The sequence below is a fragment of the Ornithodoros turicata genome, chromosome 4, assembly GCF_037126465.1.
Source record: "Ornithodoros turicata isolate Travis chromosome 4, ASM3712646v1, whole genome shotgun sequence".
NCBI classification, from domain to species: domain Eukaryota; kingdom Metazoa; phylum Arthropoda; class Arachnida; order Ixodida; family Argasidae; genus Ornithodoros; species Ornithodoros turicata.
In genome coordinates, this window is record NC_088204.1 from 59,685,079 (window position 1) to 59,705,447 (window position 20,369).

At 44.5% G+C, this 20,369-nt stretch overlaps 2 protein-coding genes across 8 annotated transcripts in view; both read right to left on the reverse strand.

The window, feature by feature from the left end:
* Positions 1-4,563, reverse strand: part of LOC135391620 (nuclear distribution protein nudE homolog 1-like) — a 28,771-nt gene extending 24,208 nt beyond the window's left edge. For all 4 annotated transcript variants that reach the window (XM_064621939.1, XM_064621940.1, XM_064621941.1 and 1 more), the window contains exons 1-3: positions 4,292-4,563; positions 2,938-3,095; positions 103-256 (exon numbers count right to left, since the gene is read on the reverse strand). In XM_064621939.1, coding sequence (XP_064478009.1) covers positions 103-256; positions 2,938-3,023 — 240 coding nt within the window. In that variant the 5' untranslated portion in view covers positions 3,024-3,095; positions 4,292-4,563. The remainder of the gene's footprint in view (positions 1-102; positions 257-2,937; positions 3,096-4,291) is intronic.
* An 827-nt stretch (positions 4,564-5,390) lies between these two features.
* Positions 5,391-20,369, reverse strand: part of LOC135391622 (serine/threonine-protein kinase SMG1-like) — an 87,577-nt gene continuing 72,598 nt past the window's right edge. For all 4 annotated transcript variants that reach the window (XM_064621944.1, XM_064621947.1, XM_064621946.1 and 1 more), the window contains 7 exons: positions 18,358-18,534; positions 17,519-17,782; positions 16,694-16,774; positions 15,721-15,994; positions 10,679-10,756; positions 10,386-10,492; positions 5,391-7,870 (listed from right to left, as the gene is read on the reverse strand). In XM_064621944.1, coding sequence (XP_064478014.1) covers positions 7,793-7,870; positions 10,386-10,492; positions 10,679-10,756; positions 15,721-15,994; positions 16,694-16,774; positions 17,519-17,782; positions 18,358-18,534 — 1,059 coding nt within the window. In that variant the 3' untranslated portion in view covers positions 5,391-7,792. The remainder of the gene's footprint in view (positions 7,871-10,385; positions 10,493-10,678; positions 10,757-15,720; positions 15,995-16,693; positions 16,775-17,518; positions 17,783-18,357; positions 18,535-20,369) is intronic.

The following is a 20,369-nucleotide window of genomic DNA, read 5'->3' on the forward strand; positions in this document are numbered from 1 at the left end:
GAGCGAGCAGAGACCTCTGGTCACATTACAAGTTCTGAGAAGCACACTGCTGGGCTTCCTGCCAATGAGCATGGCAGTGGTTAGCACTGACGTGGTCCGCACCTGCAACGACTCATTCTCTTGCTGAAGCTTTGCTGCCACCGAACGCAATTCAGCATTGCTCTTCTCGTACTGTTCCAGCTGTGCTTCCAACTCTGCTTCAAGGTCGCGGCTACTGGCCTGGAACTCCTCCAGTTCGACCTGAGTTTCTTCCAGCCTGAATAGGTCAAAATAGTGCATTTAAGTTCATCTTCCACACACATCGCATGGCAAGGTTCCAACCCAAAATTCGTAACTCTGCATGGGTGCAACATGTACTTTTAAGTAAAACACAAAATGTCATCACACAACTATGATAAAAAACAGACTGATGCACAACAAACAAGGCACTTTCGAATAATGAAGGCAGGCACGCCTACCAGAATGGGGCAACGAAGCATTCGCAGTACACCACTAAAAATGTGGCACATAATGTTTTAAAAACAGCCCTATGTGATTGCAACTTCCTCTGAGAAACTAAAGCAGGGCACAGGTGCAATTCCCCTGTCACATACTGATAATGGTGGTGGGGAGCACAAAAATAAATGCGCAACATGTGTGGCATTATCTCACGTATGCCATCAAGATATGTGCTGAGTAAGGCGTGTTGCAAGGCACGCGACTTCGAAGGGGCTGCAAGAAGTACAGTAGGTTCCTCCCTTTCCACACTGTTCTCTCACTCTCAAGTTTTCTTCTGGCCTACTGTGGTGGCATCCGCGGTTTTCGGATGCATTTTGATGAGCAAAAGCACATGCCTCGACTCGAATGTGCATGTGCTTGACAGATTTTGTGCTGGTGCAAAACTTTGTTGCGAAGTACCTTGCCTTCAAAATGAGCTGGCAGACAGTTGCGTGTCTGCTATGCATCAACATGCATCAACAAATTACCTGTGGACAAGGTGTGTTCTAATGAACAATGCAGTTCCGACAGCAGGAATGATGACGACTATGGCACTGAACGACGAGCAATGGACGAAATCGTCTATCTCAAAAAGTGCGGAGCCTCATATGGTGTCGGCGGTTATGTTGTCCTTCGGAAAAGCTTTTGACACAAAGCTATGTCAATTTACAGCTAGGTAAAATGCTTTCGCGTTCTCAAGAAACAAGCATGTTCAGCAGCGTTCTACTTGTACTGCTCTACCTCGTTGATGTGATCCCAACCAGCGATTTCGCGAAAGCTGGTACATAATGATAAGCCTGATATAATTATCAAATTTCGTGTCCCCATCAAAATCGTTACAGGTGGGCTCCACTGTACCGTAATTTTACGCGTATAAGCCACAGGACCCGTTTTTAGGAACGTTTTGAAAATTTTCGGGCAGATAAGCCACACTCGTAGATAAGCCGCAGAGTGAAAAATAAGAAGCCGGGGGAAAATAGTCATCAGATAAGCCCAAGAAAGAAAAAAAGAACTAAAAAATCACGCAGAAGCCGCAGCTAATACGCGTGAAATTACGGTACTGCTTCTTAAGCCTACTGCATGCGAAGTTTTGCTGCAGTAGAAACTTTATGATACCTATTTAGCCTGTTTTTACCACTGCAATTCAAAACATCCACTTCTGCTGTTGCACTTTTGCACTTGGACAGGCAAACTGTCCACAAATCTTAAGACGTCTGCGATTGACCTAGGCCGGCGCATATAGCCTCAGGGTCACAATGTAGTGTGCCCGCATACTTCAAGCTGTTGCTTGTACACTGATGACGTTGCCAAAACATCTGTCGGGGACAACATAGTACTTGGAACACATTTGCATGTGTCTAAAGCAAACTCGTAAAATATTATCGCTAATACAACGTGTGAATTGGCCTTCCTTTCTACACGGCATCCGACATCTTCTCTTGTGCCCCACTTTCAATGTGTTGACTACATTCTGCGCTGACTGAGATACGAGTACCGTAATTTCACGTGTATTAGCCACGGCTTGTGCACTATTTTTTTTTTCTCAGGGGCGCTCTGCGGCTTATCTAATTACTATTTTTTCCTGGTATTTTCCCCATATGCCATTTTTAACAAAAGGGCCAACAGTGTCTCTGGAACAGCACTGCCCTGCCGATGCATGAACAGTGTGTAACAGGGACGGGTCCACATTCGAGTAAATTGATCTTCCTGGTGCATTCCCCCAAGCAGCTTTAACGAAAGTGGTGAGAGTGATTCACGTTTTCTGGAAGACCACTGACCCATTAATCCATGAAAAACGCACAACACGGGCACAATCCCATCTTGGTAGAACTCTAGAGCTGACCTCCTTTGTTGTACACTATGGACCACAGGGTTTATGGCCTTCTCTATGGTCTCCTTTGTCGCACAACTTAGTCGTCTCGTATTGCCCGCGGCTTACCTGGCCGAAAATTTTCAAAACGTTCCTACAAACGCGTCCTGCGGCTTGTCTGCGGTGCGGATTATACGCATGAAATTACCGTACACTTTTGTGCCAGCAGGTCTTAAGTTTTCTCGGAGTGCAGTAAACGTGCCAAAATTTACTTCAAAGCATCACCAATGTCCCTACAGCTGAAAAAAAAAAAAAGGCAAAATAGGCCATGGACAATGCGTAAAAAAAGATATACTTTTAATTTTTCGTAATTTACGGAAACAAATCTGAAAGCTAGGAATTTCTGACAGCAGTAATTGTTGTTATAATGTACGAATGCTAACAGATGGGCACAAAATAATCTCAAACAGAGTGTTTACAATATAATATATTTATAATATAATATATTATATATTTTCGTTACACTGAACTACCAGTATAACTTCCCGAACGCAAGTGTGACCTGCAGGAATTACAAATGCAACATTTCGAACAATATGCTGCACAATGCCGTGCTTCAAGCTCAGGTATCGGGCAGAAAAGTCACTCACTTTAGTCTATATTTTTCGGCTAAGTCCTTGTAGAAAGAGGCCTCCTCCTCTGCCCCACTGAAGGCAGGTGTCTGGTCACCGTCCATGATGTCCCCTGTCTGTGGCGATCACTCAGTTTCTTGGATGCTCACCACCATAATGTGTTGTGCGACATTGTACTGGAATTATAGAAACAAACGGCACCCGGCAAACGTAAATGTGTGTCATATTGCAATACACAGCACACTTCCATACATTTTACTTTCCAGAGTGACTGACAGGGTGTTAGCCTGTGAGCAAAACTATTCTTCTGACATCTAATACGACATCAAATATAATGAAGAATGTTGAATAGACAGAAAAAAAAAAAAAAAAACAGGCGGGCCTGCTCCAAGTCTTCATGGAAATGGCAGAGGTAACCTGAAGAGGTGCTATTGCAACATGCCATTGGGTTAGCTGCATGGCTTATTTAGCTACCAACGTGCAAAATATTGCACACTTGCATTCATTCACGCATGAATAAATATTCAAACGGATATTTTGTATTAGTGACACCTCCACATTTGTCCAGCCTACATGAATACACCAATAAGTGAACCTGCATTCACAACAGGGGATTGCAAAACGTTGCCACGACACTGATCCCAAGCTGCATGCAAGTGACATCTGCAAAGGCTTGCTGGAGACAGGACATATAGGCATAGAAGAAACAGCATGTTAGCTTTCTTCTTCTTCAATACACTACAAAGTAGCTGCTACATCATGTTCTAGCTGACAAAGCTCGCACTTTCCACACCTACCACCGTAAGTTTTCCCATGCGATTCCCCCATTGCAAAACGAAAGCTCGATGACATAGTTGTCAGACAAGTCAAGGTCGCCCCACGATGAAACGGACAATACCGTTCATACATAACTCTCACGTTCAAAAACAATGACTTTAATGCTCCGTTAGTTGGAGAAGGGCCATCCAAAGTAGGCCAGACAGTCAGACTTTCCCTTTCCGCAGCATGCACCTGTGACATGTTTACCTCCGAACATGTTGTAAACATCACTTCCGCTACGAGCGACGCACACACAACCAGAAACCACAAACAGTCAACGTGTGCGGCAGCATCGCGATTTCAGCTCTTGCCGATTCAATTGTAAGAGGCACTGCAGTTGGAGCGACTGCCAAACCACGGAGCGTTCAAAACATAACAAATTTGGGCACATCGCCCAAGTAGGCTTCATTCATACTCACGATATAGTCGAATTTCAAACACAACTGCTTGCAAACCGTCCGCACCCGGACACGGAATCAGGCAAGCTACAGTCTCGCATGAATAATTCGTAGAAAGCTGGCACAGGAAGAAAATAATCAGTAAAATATGATACCTGGAGCAACGGATCGAAGCAGAAAGGTGACGGCGAGTTTCCAAACGTTCCCACCTCCCAGCTGTACTCAGAGGCACACGCACTATTTGCGGACTAACTCTGCTTCCTGCGGTGATTTTAGACCCCTTGGATCCCGAAGACGATGCTTGTAAATAATATAGACAATTCCAGTGACGTTTGTATGAGTGAACTATTCGTTCGTGAAACGCCACAGACAGCGACAACGACTGCAACGACCGTCCACACAGCAACAGAAATGGTATTTGTAGGGGGCAGCCAGCCGCATTCGTACAGCAAATATTCTTCCTGCTCACTGCAGCGTCGCGGCAAAAATGTATGTATATCAGTATAATTAATGTGTGGAACGCGTAATTTAGATAGGAGAAAAGTTTTTACGTCAAATATATTTTCAATATGTTCTGTACTTGGTGACGTCACTACAATTTTGCTCGGAAAAGAAACGGCGGGTCTTTTGAAATTATCGTAGAAGCCATATAGATTTCACGTTAGGATTACGATTAGAAAACTTATCAACACTCAAGGGGACACTGGCTATCTATCTGACATGATGAGTGGTACTTTGAAGATTGCACGATAGACTTTTGTTTTTGTTATATTGCCTATTCCGTGTTAGCTCCACGAAGCGACTGTGGCTGTGAGCGGCATGTACACATGGACAGATGGAGAGAGGACAGCAAGGAGGGTTGGTATGCGTCCTAGGCAGACTTCAGGGGAAACTGTGCCGATATTAGTATGGAAAGCCTGCCTGCAAACCCAGGGAAAACTTCAATAGAATTATTGCAGTTCAAGAAAAAGGCACCAGCACTGGTACTGGAAGCAGTTTGCCGTTTTCAGCAGACAGCATAGTCGGTGGTAATGTTTCCTTCAGCTAATTATATTTCTTTGATACAATAAAATTTTACTGTAACCAAAAGTGTAGAAAGCGCATGAGACCTCTTCAAGCTATACGAATTCCCAATGGGAGGAAAATGCAGCAAAAACTGCTTATTCCCAACATCACAGTAGGGTCTGCCGTATCTATTTAAAGGACGTGACACTCACAAAACGAAAGAAGACTCGTAAGCCTGACAAATATGAGCACTGTCCACTATAAAAGATTTATTAAAACTATGTTTTGGGGACATCTGCTTTCAGCAACATAATATGGCATGAACGACAACCTGTCAACATTATGGAGCCACCACATTTTGTGCTCAACGTAAAAAAAGTTCGCCCGTTTAGCGCAATGCAATGTTTCCGTCAATGTTGGGCGTGGAGGCGGTTAGTCAAATCTAGTCACTATCGCAGATACATTGGTGCCACTGCACCCTCAGCAATGATGTCACTGTCTGCTAAACCCAAGCAATAATGTCCTTCAAGCAACACATACTCTAGATAAAACCTCAAAACTAAACACGTCATTTCAACTTTTTGTCACACACTTGCACGGTTGCTTCAGAGTTGCCAAGCCTGAAGCAGTTAGTTCTGTAGATACAGAAATAACATTCTGGTGGATGTGACATTGTAACATCCTACAAACTAATTAAAGAACAGCCTTCTGCTTGTAACATGTCAGTCGCTACTGTCCTGGTGCTACTTACTGTCAACAGATTTTCCTTCTCTCTGATGCACTGTCGGTATCTGTACTGTGACAATCAATTTAAGGAAAAGTACAGAGACTTTGCCATCATAATCCTCATTACACCATTGCTACATGAAGCACTGCTGGAAAACAGTGCTTCTGCAAAGCTAATTTTCCTGCAATGGCAGAAAAGTGGCTAGCACATATTCCAAGGAGTGTAGAGAACAAATTATACTTAGGGCCTGACTTTTTCGGGTTTTATTTTTGGCCAGATTCGGGGGGTAAATATCGGGTGATATTTTTCATTTGAAAATTCGGGTTAAATCCCGTTACGGCATATTCTGTCGTCAGGAATTCGGGTGATTTTTTTGGTTTGTTTTTGTTTAATAAAAATTTGTCTTAACATGGAACTAATATTTAGCAATGTTATCAAACTTTATTTTGATGCACGCTTATGAGTGTGCCACGCGACCCGGATGTTTTCGGGTAAATTCGGGTTAAACCCGAATTTTACAGATTTCGTTCGGGGGGTAAATATCGGGCGGATACGGGTTTAACCCTAAAAAGTTAGGCCCTAATTATACTTTGCAAATTTTTTTTGGTTCCACGAAAGCCGTCAGGCTTAGTTGTCTTAGCCTTGGGTGGCGGGGAAAAGCAGACGGGGCATGGGTGGAAGGTTGACCGCATATAACATAGAAATACATACACTGAATTCAACACAGGCTTGCCAGCTCCCGTGAAAAAGAAATGTGAGTATGCATGGTTTGGCTATAAACAGCCTTTACTGTGGTTTCTGTGGTCTTCAGAAGCTTCTCTCTCCACACTGGATGTACAATGTCTCAAATTGTCTGCATAGCACTCACCAGTTGGCTTGCATTCTCATGTTCAACTATGTATCCTAGTTTGCTTCATTGGAGGTGCACTCAATGAGTTACAGCGACAAATTCTTGACAGTGTACAGTTAGTTTACGGTCATCGCGACATGCAGTGGTAAACCTGCTCAAGGCAGCAGGGGTCAGCAGATGAAGACAGGATTGCCAGCATTGTCACCTCTATCATAACAGAACTCGGGAAGCTCGGAGCCACCCACTCTCCTCACAGACGTTATACTGCGATGCTCGCACACTTATTCCGTCACTAAAATTTGTAACATATTTGGATGTGCAAGAGAGGCACGTTGACAATGTTTTCAACTCGTACTAGAAGGATATTGCAGATTAGTTGTTCAGTTGTTCAGTGACCTCCTTCTTTCATCAGTTGTTCATTAAGTGACAGATTCCAATTTTGTAGTAGCCACTGCTACAGGCCACTTGGGTCAATACAAAAATGCTTGTAACACAGTGTTTGATGCATTACGCTATAACAGAATGTTATAAGCGCGAAACAATGGTGTCTTGTTTAGACGTGTCTGAGAGAGAGATAGGAAATTCGCAACATTTTGGTGTACAAGGAATACTGCCTGTGACATAGGAACATTTATTGAGACACTGCATTCTGTCACACCTACTCAGGAGAGAAAAGAAACCAAACAAATGGGGGAAAGGTGCAGCGAGGGGGAGGAGGAGGAGGAGAAAAAAAAAAAACAGGAAGTACTCTGCACAGTTCCCTCGTTGGTCGCGGGACAGCTGGTCGATGCCCGCCAGTCATTAGTGACAACTCAAAAGGAGGAAGTGTACTGGGTGGATGATAGGGGGAGTGAATTTGGGAGCAATGGGGGAGGGAAAAATCAGAGTATCGCGGAAGAGCCGGAAGTCACGGCGCCACGGTGGGGCCCATTCCCCCCCGGGCCAACTGGTCTGGCGAAGACCATCCTCTGGGGGCCCGTTGTGGGGCACGCCGCTTTTTGTGTTACTGCCACCAGGTGGAGTTGCGAGTGAAGAAGCCCCCCTCTCCCGGGGGAGGCGGTTCAAGAGGGCCACTCACACCCAGGGCGTCCACCCTTCATACAGCAGAGCCAGGTTCTCCAGGCGAGTCGCTTCGCCGATTACCGAGTCCACCTGATCGGAAAGGAAGCACAGTGAACCCTTCAGTTAACTTGAGGACGTAAAAGACGGGAAGGGAAATTAAAAAAAGCAAAAATATGAAATTTTCAATGTAGCGATCGTACATTGCAAAAATTTATTCATTTCAGCAAAAAAGTTTCCCAAACGGAGCTGCAAGTATACAAAATGACTACCTAAACAAATTAAAAAATCATGAAAAGTCAAAATCACTTCGCATACAGAAACGACATGGTAAATGTCTGATTGGCGTTCACATTTGACATTCATTTTAATTCCAGTGTCAACGTTTTACACTGCTTACGCTGCACCATTTTTGTAAGAGAAAAAGTAGGCATTTGTGCTGTCAGAGTGTTAACAAGAACCGATAGTAAAATGTAACGTCACTTGACACTCACTAACATGGCACTATGGGGAAAACGAAAGCAAATGAACCAAATGGCAAACATGCAACACTCAACGACTGCCATCGTTGCCCAACACCCGGACCTCAGCTCAGCTGTAGAACTGGAAGAATGGTAACTAGGGTTGTGCGAATCCAAATATTTGAGGTCGAACCGAATGAGAGAAAAAAATGCTGAATACTTAATCGAATATGAAGTATTCGTGCAAATTTTTGCACTAAAAGTCTGCAAGTTGTAGCCCATGGCTTTATTGTAATTTTTCTGGCATTAACTGTCAAAAGAAAGAGAGAGACATGCAGTTCTTCAGTGGGAAATCACTACTCCTTAATCTAACATGACAGCATTTCATGCTTTTCTGGTTAGTCTACACTTGCTCAGGTAATTATGTTCATTTCAGAATTTTATGCAAGGCAGTGGCATGTTGCACAGATGAGGCTATAATTCTTTGAGTACCCATGGGTGACTTATGAAACAAAACAAATTGGTGTTCTGCCTCAGCTTTGTCATGAGTGTGCTTTAGCTTCTTTGCTGGAGTGTGTATGCCTTTTCTGGGCAAGTTGCATCGCTGAAATTTTCAATGCAAGGGGCGTCTTTAAGACACCCCTTTCTATACTTGAGCTGTAGGCATTATGTAAGAGTCCGAGCTTTTCAAAGGCACCCTCCCAGACATCTAATGAAAATTACCCGCCGGCACTGCTAAAGTGCACGTGGAAGGGACACTGCCACTTCCTCAGGTGAAGTTACAGAAACAAAAGAAAATTGGGCTAACGTTATCTAAAGAAACTGCTAAACAAAATCTGTCTACCTGTGTTGGTCCTGCACCAGTGGCAGTATCATAAAGCAGGCTTCACCTCAAGTTGAGAAGCAAAGGTGAAGACCACTTTCGAGGTGGTGCCGTTCATACTCGTGGAGCAGTCAAGTATTCGGAAAATCGAATAATTCGAGTGAATGATATTCGATTCGAATTCGATAACTCGATTAATTCGAGTAAATGATATTCGAATCGAATTTGAGATCTCGAATATTCGCACACCCATAATGGTAACAGTAACTTCACGGCTTCCATAGTTTCCACAGGCAGTGCATTCCCCAACTTACCAAATCACTTTTTACTGACTTGAGCAGTATAATTTATTTCTTTAGCAGCATTATAAATCGCTGGTATCCACAAGGTTTCAAATTTCCAGATTGCATGTATGCGCAACATCAGTGTGACGACAAGGTGACAACGCGGGGGTGCTGCTCTCACCCGGCCTCAACTGCGTTAATGATTTGCTTCAGTCACCCCTGCCACGGAGTTCTTTGCGCCCCACCATGGAGAATACGCTCGCACGTGAACATCCTGGCGGAACATCGTGGAAACGTCACGCAAGCTGATCGAGCAATTGCTTGCATGCATCACACATCACGATATGACTCAGCACCGAGGGAATGCAGAGTGGCTGCGATAAGACAAAGGCAAGAAGACCCATAAGTTAGGGAACGCGAGGCCGAAGCCAAGAGAGGTAAACTGTCCCAGACGTGCGCATTTGAAACGAGCGCGCGCGTGTCCGTCGGGGTTTGCGCTGGCCGACACCGATTTTGCAGAGAAGCTTTTGGAGAACAAGTTTGGACACGACTGTGACGTTTGCGATGGGCTGTGGTTTCTCACCGATGTGGTGCCCGCACGTGTGCAACACTGCCATCTGTTGGCCGGGAGTTCACATCATAGTATGTGAAAAACTTACAAAAAATACTGTGAGCCTGATCTCACCCTTATTGCACGTGCATGATACAGCTGTCACTGTTACTTCTTCGCACGTGAGCTGCGAAAAGGCCTGATTTTTCTTCTTTTTTCCCTGCTGACTAAATTTTGAGATATCCTAATTCTGTCCTGAACATTCTTTAAGATCAGCGGTGAAAAACACAGGGCAGATATTGGAGTTCATCCTGTGACGCAAGATACCTTCGAGTCAACTGATATTTCGAGATATCCGAATTAACACGGTTCTACTTACTTCGAAAGTAATTTAATTTGCATTTGATTTGAAACCGTAACTAGTCAAATGAGTAAAACATAGAGAGCATTGCTGCTTGGAGAAGAGTTTCGTTCGCAGAACAAACCTCACCTGCTGAGTGACATTTAAAGTGTGCCCAGGATCAGGATCTCTCCCGTCCAATTTGGTCTTGACCCGCTTCCATACGCTCAGGGCATAATTGCTAGGCTCACCCCAACCTGTAAAAAAATTTGTTTAACGAAACAAGCGCTCAATAAAATGGCCGAAGTTTAAATCCAAATAAATAAATAAATAATATATAATAAATAAATAAATAAATAAATAAATAATATATAATAAATAAATAAATAAATAATATATAATTAATAAATAAACAAATAATTAAATAAATTTGCACTAAGTACCTTTTCGTTGCCGTGTGCTTCGTGTCACCTTTTGGTCTACTGTGCCATCTCTGCTATGGTTTGGCACTTCCTGTCCATCTGTAAGAGGAAAGCATCTTTGAGCAAGGCACCTGAAACTGAAAAACAGACAGGTCCGCCTGTCAAGGTCCCTTGAGCCGAGTGCACATCAGAGGGTCCTCTCAATATGCTACAACAGTTTTTCTCTGCACATCAAAGAAGGTCATGGCAAATTCGAATGCCCATTTCCTGGTAGCTTTCTTTTGCCAGATTCTGAGCAACTGCATTGTCTTGATCAAAACTAGAGCTGTGGAAATAGCAAAATTTCCTTTGTGGATTGTTTACGAATATTTCACTTACACTGCAAATCGAATCCGAATAATTTCTTCAGATGGCAAATCGAATCCAAATAATCAGAAAAGGCCTAATTCGAATAATTTTGAATACCTCATGGCAACATATTTTGAGGTGTTGTGCTCATTCAATGGTGTTCTGGTCCAAACTTGTGAGCTTTTTCACCCAGCATTACATATCATGAGAAGGGTCCCTCTGTGTTGTGTACGGTAGGCTGAATTAGTGGGATGAACTGCACTGAGAGTTAGTCAATATGGTCCATGCAGCCTGCTTTGTGTGCATCTCCTCATTTTGATGTATACATTGTGAATTTCCTGTACTTTCTTTAGAAACTGCACGTGGTATTTCCATCTGTAACTAAACATAACTCTGAAAGTTGGGAGTACATTTACTGGAACCTGCAATGCCCAGAGTATAGTGTTGACCATGAGCTCACAAAATTTGTAGACTTTAGTGACAGAATATTGTAAACAGTGTAAAGTGGGCTTCACCTAACGCTCGAGAGTAACGAGGTGAAGCCGACTTGCAGAATGGAGTCGCACACCAAAACAACAATGGTGGTAACGTGAAGTGGGCTTCACCTAACTCTTGGATATAATGATGTGAAGCCCACTTGCAGAATGGTGATAGCGATACCTCGCTTCAGTACTATTCGAAAAATATTCGAATATTTCGAATACTGAAAATAGGTTGCGAATAACATCAAATATTCGTTTCATATTCGAAATTTCGAATGTTCGCACAGCTTTAGTCAAAACATGACACAACCAGGTGGCACAACCTAGTGCCTGGAATTCGCCAGCTAGCATTTTTCTCGCCCGGCCTCGACACAGCCTTGCAGCGTGTTGCCCATCTATATCTGGTGTCGCCACATAGCACGAGGCCGCACATTGGCCCGCACGTCGAAGTTAACATGAGTTAGCAGACGACGGAACCGGAACACCAGCGACTGCGATGCCCCTCACAGGATCCAAGCGACTAGAACTGCTAGCTTTTGGGCACTTATGGCAGGGTGACAATTGTTGTCACGTGACCTACCTCGGGCGCCAAGCTAGCAATTTCCGTGCGCTAGGCTGTGTTGCCACATTTTGACCAAGCGAAGTCGCCATAGGTTTGGAGAAACCACGTGACGAAGTGTCTGCCCGCTCACAAGGCAGCAATAAGGGTGTATTTGTAGACTAGTATGGTTCTCCTTGTGGATCCACAGAAAAAAAAAAAACATGTGACCTTGAACTGCTACCCCCTTTTGGGAGAGGAACCAATGATGTTCTTACACAGGCAATAAGGGAAAAAAGGAAACTAGGAAGCTGCACAGACAGCTGAACTACTTGCATAGCGTATAGCCTTGGCAGTGCCAACACCGCCTAGGTACGTAAGGCCTGTTTAATGCCTCCTCTCAATCCTTCACATATAGACATAGTACAGTGTCGCCAATCGCCGCAGACGATTTTAAAGCACAGGCTTTCTGTGGCTACCAGTGGCTGCCCATGTGGCCGATGGTGGCTCGTCTCCATAGCTACAGTCGCCAAAAAAGCAGTTGTGATTGCAATACTCTTGACTGTTACGTCATGTTGTTTAGGTGACCAGGATGCGTTTCTAAGTGGCATCTAGAACACACCTGCTGCGCGTGCAGGAAGCATTGTCAAAGCTAGTTAGAAGCCCTAGTGATCCCTTAGGCGAGAATACTCCTGTAATTGTGTGAAAGATGAAGGAAAGCATTAGCATAAACTAACGAGATACGAGGGTGGTTCCATAAGTTTCCGGCCCGACCAACTTTTAATAGTCATAGAGACGAAACAAGTGTATCACTTTTCGACATAGTCACCCTTAACTTCGATGCACTTTTAACACCTTTCAGCCAGCATTCTTATACGCTTGAAAAAATAGTCCGAAGTTTTGTCCGCAAGACGCTGGAAAACTGCCTCTTGCACCTCACTACCGTTTTGAAATCTCCGTCCTCTGAGATCCCTCTTCAAGTTTGCGAACAGGAAGTAGTCACTCGGTGCCAAGTCTGGACTGTAGGATGGGTGGAGGATTTCTTCGAAGCCGCACTCCTTCAGTGCAGCCTTGGCAACAGAAGCCGTGTGGACAGGGGCATTGTCCTGGAGCAACCGGACACTTCGACTCAACCTGCCGCGCCTCTTTTCCTTGATGGCGTCTCGCAGTCGGTGCAGGAGTGAAGCATAATAAGTCGCATTCACTGTGGTGTTCCTCTCTTTGAAGTCAATGAGGAGGATCCCGTGACAATCCCAAAATATTGTTGCCATGATCTTCTTTGTGGATTGTGTGACCTTGGCTTTTCTTCTGTGCTGTGCTTCCTTGGCTGTGCTTCTCCTGGTTTGCGCCGTTCCATCGACTCCTTTTTCGATAGGGGATCATAGTAGAGCACCATAGTCTCATCCCCTGTGACAACTGACTTCAATATTTCTTCTTTGTTCTCTTGACAGAGCTCCAAAAACTCTTTGGCACAGACGACGCGCTGTTGCTTTTGAACTGATGAGAGAAGTCATGGCACCCATCTCGCACTGACCTTTTTCATGTGAAGGCCCTCGCCGATGATGCGAAAAACGGTTGTTTTGGAAAGCCCCAGCCTTTCTGAGATTTCCTTCACCTTCAGACACCTGTAGCACACCTGTAGCACCTCAGCACTTCCTCCTCGACAAGAGACAAATTTTCTTGTGTCACCACTTCCACTGGATGACCATCGCGTGGATCATCTTCAATGGACTCTCGGCCCAGTCGAAACTGCTTAGCCCAGTCTTTTACCGTTATGTACGACGGAGAGGCTTCCCTGCACATGTTGTCCAGTCGCGCTTTAATTTCTTTAGGCGAAAGTCCCTCTTTTGTCAATAATTTTATCACAGCGCGGTACTCGATTTTTTCCATTTTAACTGAAGAGTGCACCCTTGCTGTTTGAAATGCCGCTCTCCAACCGACAAAAGCATGGAGAGGGTTGAGGAAGGTGCTACGGCCCTCCAACAGATAGCGCCACGCATCCTTAATCGCATTTTCAAATTCGCGCACATTTTCTACCTCGGGCCGGAAACTTATGGAACCACCCTCGTATATCCCTTCCTAAACGATGAGATCGTCTCAACAATTTGCGCGTATGTGCTCAATGTGCTGCAGTTGTGTCATGTGCTGTTATGTTTCATTTCCCCAAGCTCAGGGGCATATTGACAAAGTCAATTATATACACCAGCTTGCTTGCATATTACTTTTATGTTCAAATAGACCAAACCAGCAGTACAGTAAAGCAACTTAAAACTACAGTAAACCCCCGTTAACTCGAACTCGCTTATCTCGAAATATCGGTTATCTCGAATTTTTTTTGCATCCCGATCCTTGTCCCAATGTTTCCTTTGTATTTGGGCCCTTTTAAGTCGAAGCTTTTTTTGCCCGAGTACGGATATCTCGAAATTCCATCACCGGTAGGTCAGCATACCTACGGCTGGTAACATGCTTTCTTCGGTCCCCCAGGCTAGGTCAAGGTCAAAGCCTTTCAGTCCTAGTGACTCACGCGCCGCTAGCTGTGGCAGGCAGATCGCACTCCCCTTTCCACCCAACGTCACTCCTCCTCCTTTTCCTCCTCTGCATTCATCCGAGCATCTCAGTGTCGCTTCGTCCTTCGCAGCGTGATGGCTGAACAACGCACATGGAAGTCCCTGACTTTAGAGCAGAAGGTGGCACTTATCAAAGGCCTGGCAAGTTCATCAAGCCATTATCGTGAACTGTTTCGTTCATGCGGGTTTCTGGTCTTCCACCGCCGTACCGGAGCCAGCAAACTAGTTCAGTGGCTGTGATGTGCCCACGGTAGTGCTAGTGACGTGCCGGGAGAAGCGTCTCATGCGTTGCATTGAAGTGCTTGAAGATGCTTTCTTGTTCCCAGACGCGAATGCCAAGCAGATTGCTATTATGGAGTTATTCCGTCTCAGATTATGTTAAAAAATAAATGGTTTTGGAATTGTTCACGAATCCTATTACTGTAGGAACGCTTTTTTTTACGTTTCATAACATAGTGCATTGTGATAACATCGTGGCACCGTAATTTTGCGCAGTTCACTTAACTCGAAACCCTGCTTATCTCGAAATTTTTTCCTGTTTTTACGACTTCGAGTTATCGGGTGTTTACTGTACTGGATTCCAAGTAATATAAGAGATATTACAAGCATACACACAGAATTGCATTCTGAGGTAATGTGAGCTAATGCAACTGCATGTGATATTGCAGCACCAGAGACAAGCAGATTAAATCCCGAGTAAAAACATCACGTCTCCGCTGGCACCTCACCTGATAAAGCTGCCCTTTGCGGGTACGCGGTTAACAAATTTCTCGATTTATCTAAACTAAATAGGCAATTTGCAAAAGTTCCAGGGAGCAGCGCACGCCTTGGCAGGGCGTGCCGGGAAATGCGGTGCAAAACGACAGCGACGGTGCATACACCAGTACGACGACGACGACGATCGCAGATGATAGAAAAAGCAAATCGCTGTCATTTTGCACCGCATTTCCCGGCACACCCTGCCAGGGCGTGCGCTGCTCCCTGGGACTTTTGCAAATGGTCTATTGGACTGTCTTCGACTTTATAAGATAAAGTTTAATTAAACCCTTTTGAAAAAGAAAACATCGGGAAATTATGTGAAAAAAGATATAGCATTCATTATATTTATACCAAGAATAAGGAGCTTACCTTGAACGAGCCCAGTGAGTCCTGCATACACCTTGGGGGCAAGGGAGCGCAGATCATCCAGCCGTTTGTGCAAGGGCTCAGAGACCTCTGCTGCTGTCAACAGATCCCTCACCAGCTGGGAAGCTTGTTCCGAGAAGCCACGATAGAACGACAAATATTCTTGGATAAGACCCCTGCCATTCCCTTCTTGACGGGCAAGAGCCTTGAGCAAGGAGCGCACTTCTGACATGAGCTTGTGGTGCTGACCCAGAACCTCGGCACGGAGCCACATCACCTGAACGTGCATCACAATCAGTGATGGGTAAAGCACCACATAACTGTACTTAAAGTAGAGTACCGGGCATCTTTGGTTCTTTTAGTACAGTACACAGTACCACATCGCAAATGTACCTGAAGTAAAGTACAATGTGCTACGCACAGTACTCCAGAGTACTGATCGAGTAACGTTAAAAATATATTTTATGTCACTTAGAGCTTCATAGTTTAGTAATTGCACAAGGTGTTAAAGTAATTAGTACGCTCTCATGTTTTAACAAAATTTTGGCAAGCATTTCTGGAACGTGCTAGTTATGAAGCCCCGCTTACATGTGAATATGAACTGAACAAAATGTCAATTTCCATTTACGTGCAAAGTATTGTTATAGCCTAATTGATCCATCTTCCCAGTGTGCAGTGTTCTGGTGCTAATCTCTGAGAATAACACGCAAGAAGGCATAATTTCAGGAAAAAAGACCCAAGTCAAGAGAGTTTAAGTCGGGTACTTCAGTACCTGATGGGAAAGTACTCAAAGTATTTTCAGTACCGCATAAAGTACATAGCTTGAAGTACATAGCTATTTGTATATTTGTATAGCTATTTGCATAAAGTACATAGCTATTTGGTGCAACCAGTGCAACTACAGTTGAGCGCAACTGTTACGGGAACCGGGTTGCAGCTAAAAAGTTGCATCGTGTGAATCAACCCTGAGCTGTACCTTGTTGCGAAGGGCATCCCTCGCCGTGTTTCTTGCAGCTTTTGCCTCCTCCAACTGCTTGCGGCTCGTACCCAGGTCCACCTGTAACACAGAGATAACACTCTGCAGCTTTTGCCATAATCAAAATTCCCCAATAGCTTTTCTACTAAACATAGAAGTGCCCTTAAACAGATTGTCAGGGAGTGAAGAAGGAAGACCCGCCAACGGTGTCAAAAGTTCCTCTCCACAGGAGGTACAAGTTTGAAAGAGTGTTGCACTAAGAACTTCATGCATGCAGAAAAAGGGCATAATAAAGCACTACACGCAACATACGGCGCGCAACTGTCTCAAAAGTAGCTACTACTCGCAGGTGGTACGTTTGAAAACTGTGACCCTTTCTCTACGTGAATAACAGAAGTGAGCACGACTAGGTTTGGAATATGTTGTTGTTGTCACATCGTTACGTTTGTCAGAGGGGCAGTGATGGTACCACTGAACATATTTATATGCAAAGTAACAGATTTTCACTATCGCTTGAGAAAGTGTTATGTGGAGTATGCAAAATTCATACAAGTGAAAATGCAAACCCTAGAAAGGTGTGCCTTACGATATGGAATACTGGACACCCTGCCAGGTCTCCATGCATGAAAGGGGAAGGCAGCAGCCATCTGCACCCACCTTCCAACGCTCACGAAATCTGCTGCCACCAAATGCTTCACTTCAAAATTTGCTCTAATAAACGCCCTCACAAACATATTTGCAAAATAAATAGTACCATATGGACCAACGATTCTCTCTGGAGCACCATGAGGGTTAACCGCACAAAGAAACAAAAAAGTAACTGACCTTTCCAAGTAGTGCTCTTAGCCACTCTGTGATGGCCTGTGGCACTCCTTCGGGGATCAAAGCCAGCAACTGCTCCTCAATGGGGGTGATGGCCGAGGACAGATGAGCTCCTTCCAACAGGAGACAGCTCTCCTGGCAGCGGTTGAGCAGGGCCAGTAAGGCTCCATCCCATGCCTGTGCCTCTGGGGCTCCAGGACGTTGGGCCTCCAGTTGCAGGAGGCCCTCACACGACTCACGTACCTCACGTGCCAGCGTTGATTCATTCTATACAATGACAAGGAAGGGGACAACCGTTGTTTGGAGAGCGAGGGATATGCGAAATTTCAGCTCGAACGCAATTTTAGACCCAGTATACTTAATTGCAATTGGAGTTGTTTTATCCTGCACAGTAGATGTGGTACACTGTGCACTACAGAACTGTGATGTTTATTCACATCACACTCTCGCATAAGTAACACACCACCAACCTGGGCAATGCTGGTGTCGCACAACACTTCCCACATATGCAAGAGGATATCATCGTGCATAAATGCAACATTTAAGCCTGAACCTGCCTAAAACAGTCTAAAACAAGGCTGCTTTTAGGCCAACTCTAGTGTAATAAAGTCCATTTTTGTGGTCCTCCAAATTTTCAGGCTGTTCTATTACTCAATTTTTTTTATCCCGCTTCAAGTTCAGAAAATTGTAATTTCTACACATAAGGTCACTTTCCACAGTAACGTCAGTGCTGAAACTCGAAACAAAAATGGAGGTACAAGAAGAAATAATGAGTGGGGCAGCTATTTCGGTTTGGAACCTGGTGTGGAACCTGCCAGCAGCAAACAGCTTACTCCACTAACCTGCAGGTGATGCTCCCAGAGGGCGTGTGATTCCTCAAAGCATTGCTGCGTATGAGCTAAGCCTGGATTAGCTCCTGTCGCCCAACGTAGCCTCTGCTCCACAGCTTGACACAGTGTTCTCTGTGCCTCCCACGATTCCTGCACACTGTTTTCCGCGCAACACAGCATCTGAAGAGACTGTACAAAAGGAAGGTGGTGGAAATTAGCTCCAAATGTTAAGCAACACTGCTGAAGGCCTGTTTAGTTGGACTACCGACAGTGTACGTTTGTACAGTCGAGCCCCGTTTTATCCTGGCTTCACTTATCCAGATGCCGTGCTATCCGAACAAAAATCGTGGTGACAGATTTCAGTCCATGCATTTTAGCTTCCAAATTCGGACAAGAATTTCCAGGAACCACTATAGGAAAGTACCCAACAACCTGCCTCTCTTATCCGGTCTTGGGTCGGAGTCAGTGTGCGACATACATTTTCGCCCGCGGGAGTGACAACCTTGAGGGTAGAGTGAACTACCCCGTACTATGCTTCAACGACTTCCCTATTTCCCATTGTACCCATGCGGGGTGACGACCAGACCATTCGTTTGAAGCTGCAGACGAAGGAAGGACATTCAGTCTGAAAGTAGGTAAGTCAGTCAAAAAGTCCACCAGCAGATTTCGAGTACCTCAATGTGGATGGCTATGATGAAACGTGTGCCATCATTTCTGATGAAGACATCGTTGATATTGTCAATTGCAATTACGACACTGAAGAAGCATGTGTGGTGACACTCCAAGAGGTCCAAAATGCATTCAGAGCTGCTCTGGTGTTTTTTTGAGTAATGCTCCTGAAGTTAGTGCCGTAATAAGTCTGGATAAACGGGGGTCGACTGTATTGGCAATAGGGTTGCCAACTTTTCCGTTGGCCGATACCGAACACCGATGGGGGTTGTAAGTGCAACGCGGTGGGCTTTGTTTACATAGCCCTTTGAATTAATATGAGCGACGTATGAAGAGTTCTTTTTTTTTTTTTTAACCAAACGTTGCTTTAGTTATTTCAGGCTACAAATAACTGGGCGTCGGGCAGAAAACCAGTAGAAGTCGATGGCAGCCCTGTCCCGCTGAAAGACGAGTCAAGCAGGAAGGCCCCTGATTGGCCTGCTGGAATGCATAACGTTGCATTTTTATTGGTCCTCTCAATTTCATTTGCATTGTGCCCAGTGCTGTGTGTGAACTATCTCAAACTATGCATTCTATGGGGAGCTATTACTGCCACGCTGCCATCCATTCTTTGCCCCGTCTTGGATTGGACGAAGTGGATTGTGAAGGACCGTATTGAATTCTTGAGTCTTTCCGAGTAAATACGGTAAGCTTGTATGTCAACATCAAGTTAACAAAGGAAGGTCGCTTTCTTTGGCTCCACCACACACAATTGGAAATATTCCCAATACCATGGCAAACCTTCAGGGTTCGAGTGTTCTGACCTAGATGGTCAGCTAACAGACATTGCTGGTGATTGTGTCAGTCACATGAATGTGTAATGAACAGCATCTCTCAAAGTGTCACAACCCCTTTAATGAGTAATGACCCCTTTTAGTACTTAAGTTTGCAGTTTCATGTCTAATACGTTTCATGTATGTCTGCTTTTGTATTTTTCTTGTATCTTTGGTGCACCATTTCCCAGACCCTCCAGTTGTTCATGGGCACCTCATCAAAAATAAAATTATTATTATTAATTACGAATACCACAATCGATGCCATGGAGTGGATAATTTAACATCAATGTTAGATGTGCTTTCTTGCTTCTGCCGAAATATACTGTTTTGTACACACTGGTTCTGAAAAGGTTGTGGGGACGTTGTAATATCCGACCAGTTTAAATAGACACCACCTGAGCAACTTAATTACATTCGATGAGTAACTGTAATTGAGTTACAGTTTGGTATCGGTAACTTGTCCTGTAATTGAACTACTTTCCGAGCCATGCAACTATAACTTAATTACGTCTTTTGAGTAACTTATAGAGTTTTGGTGAT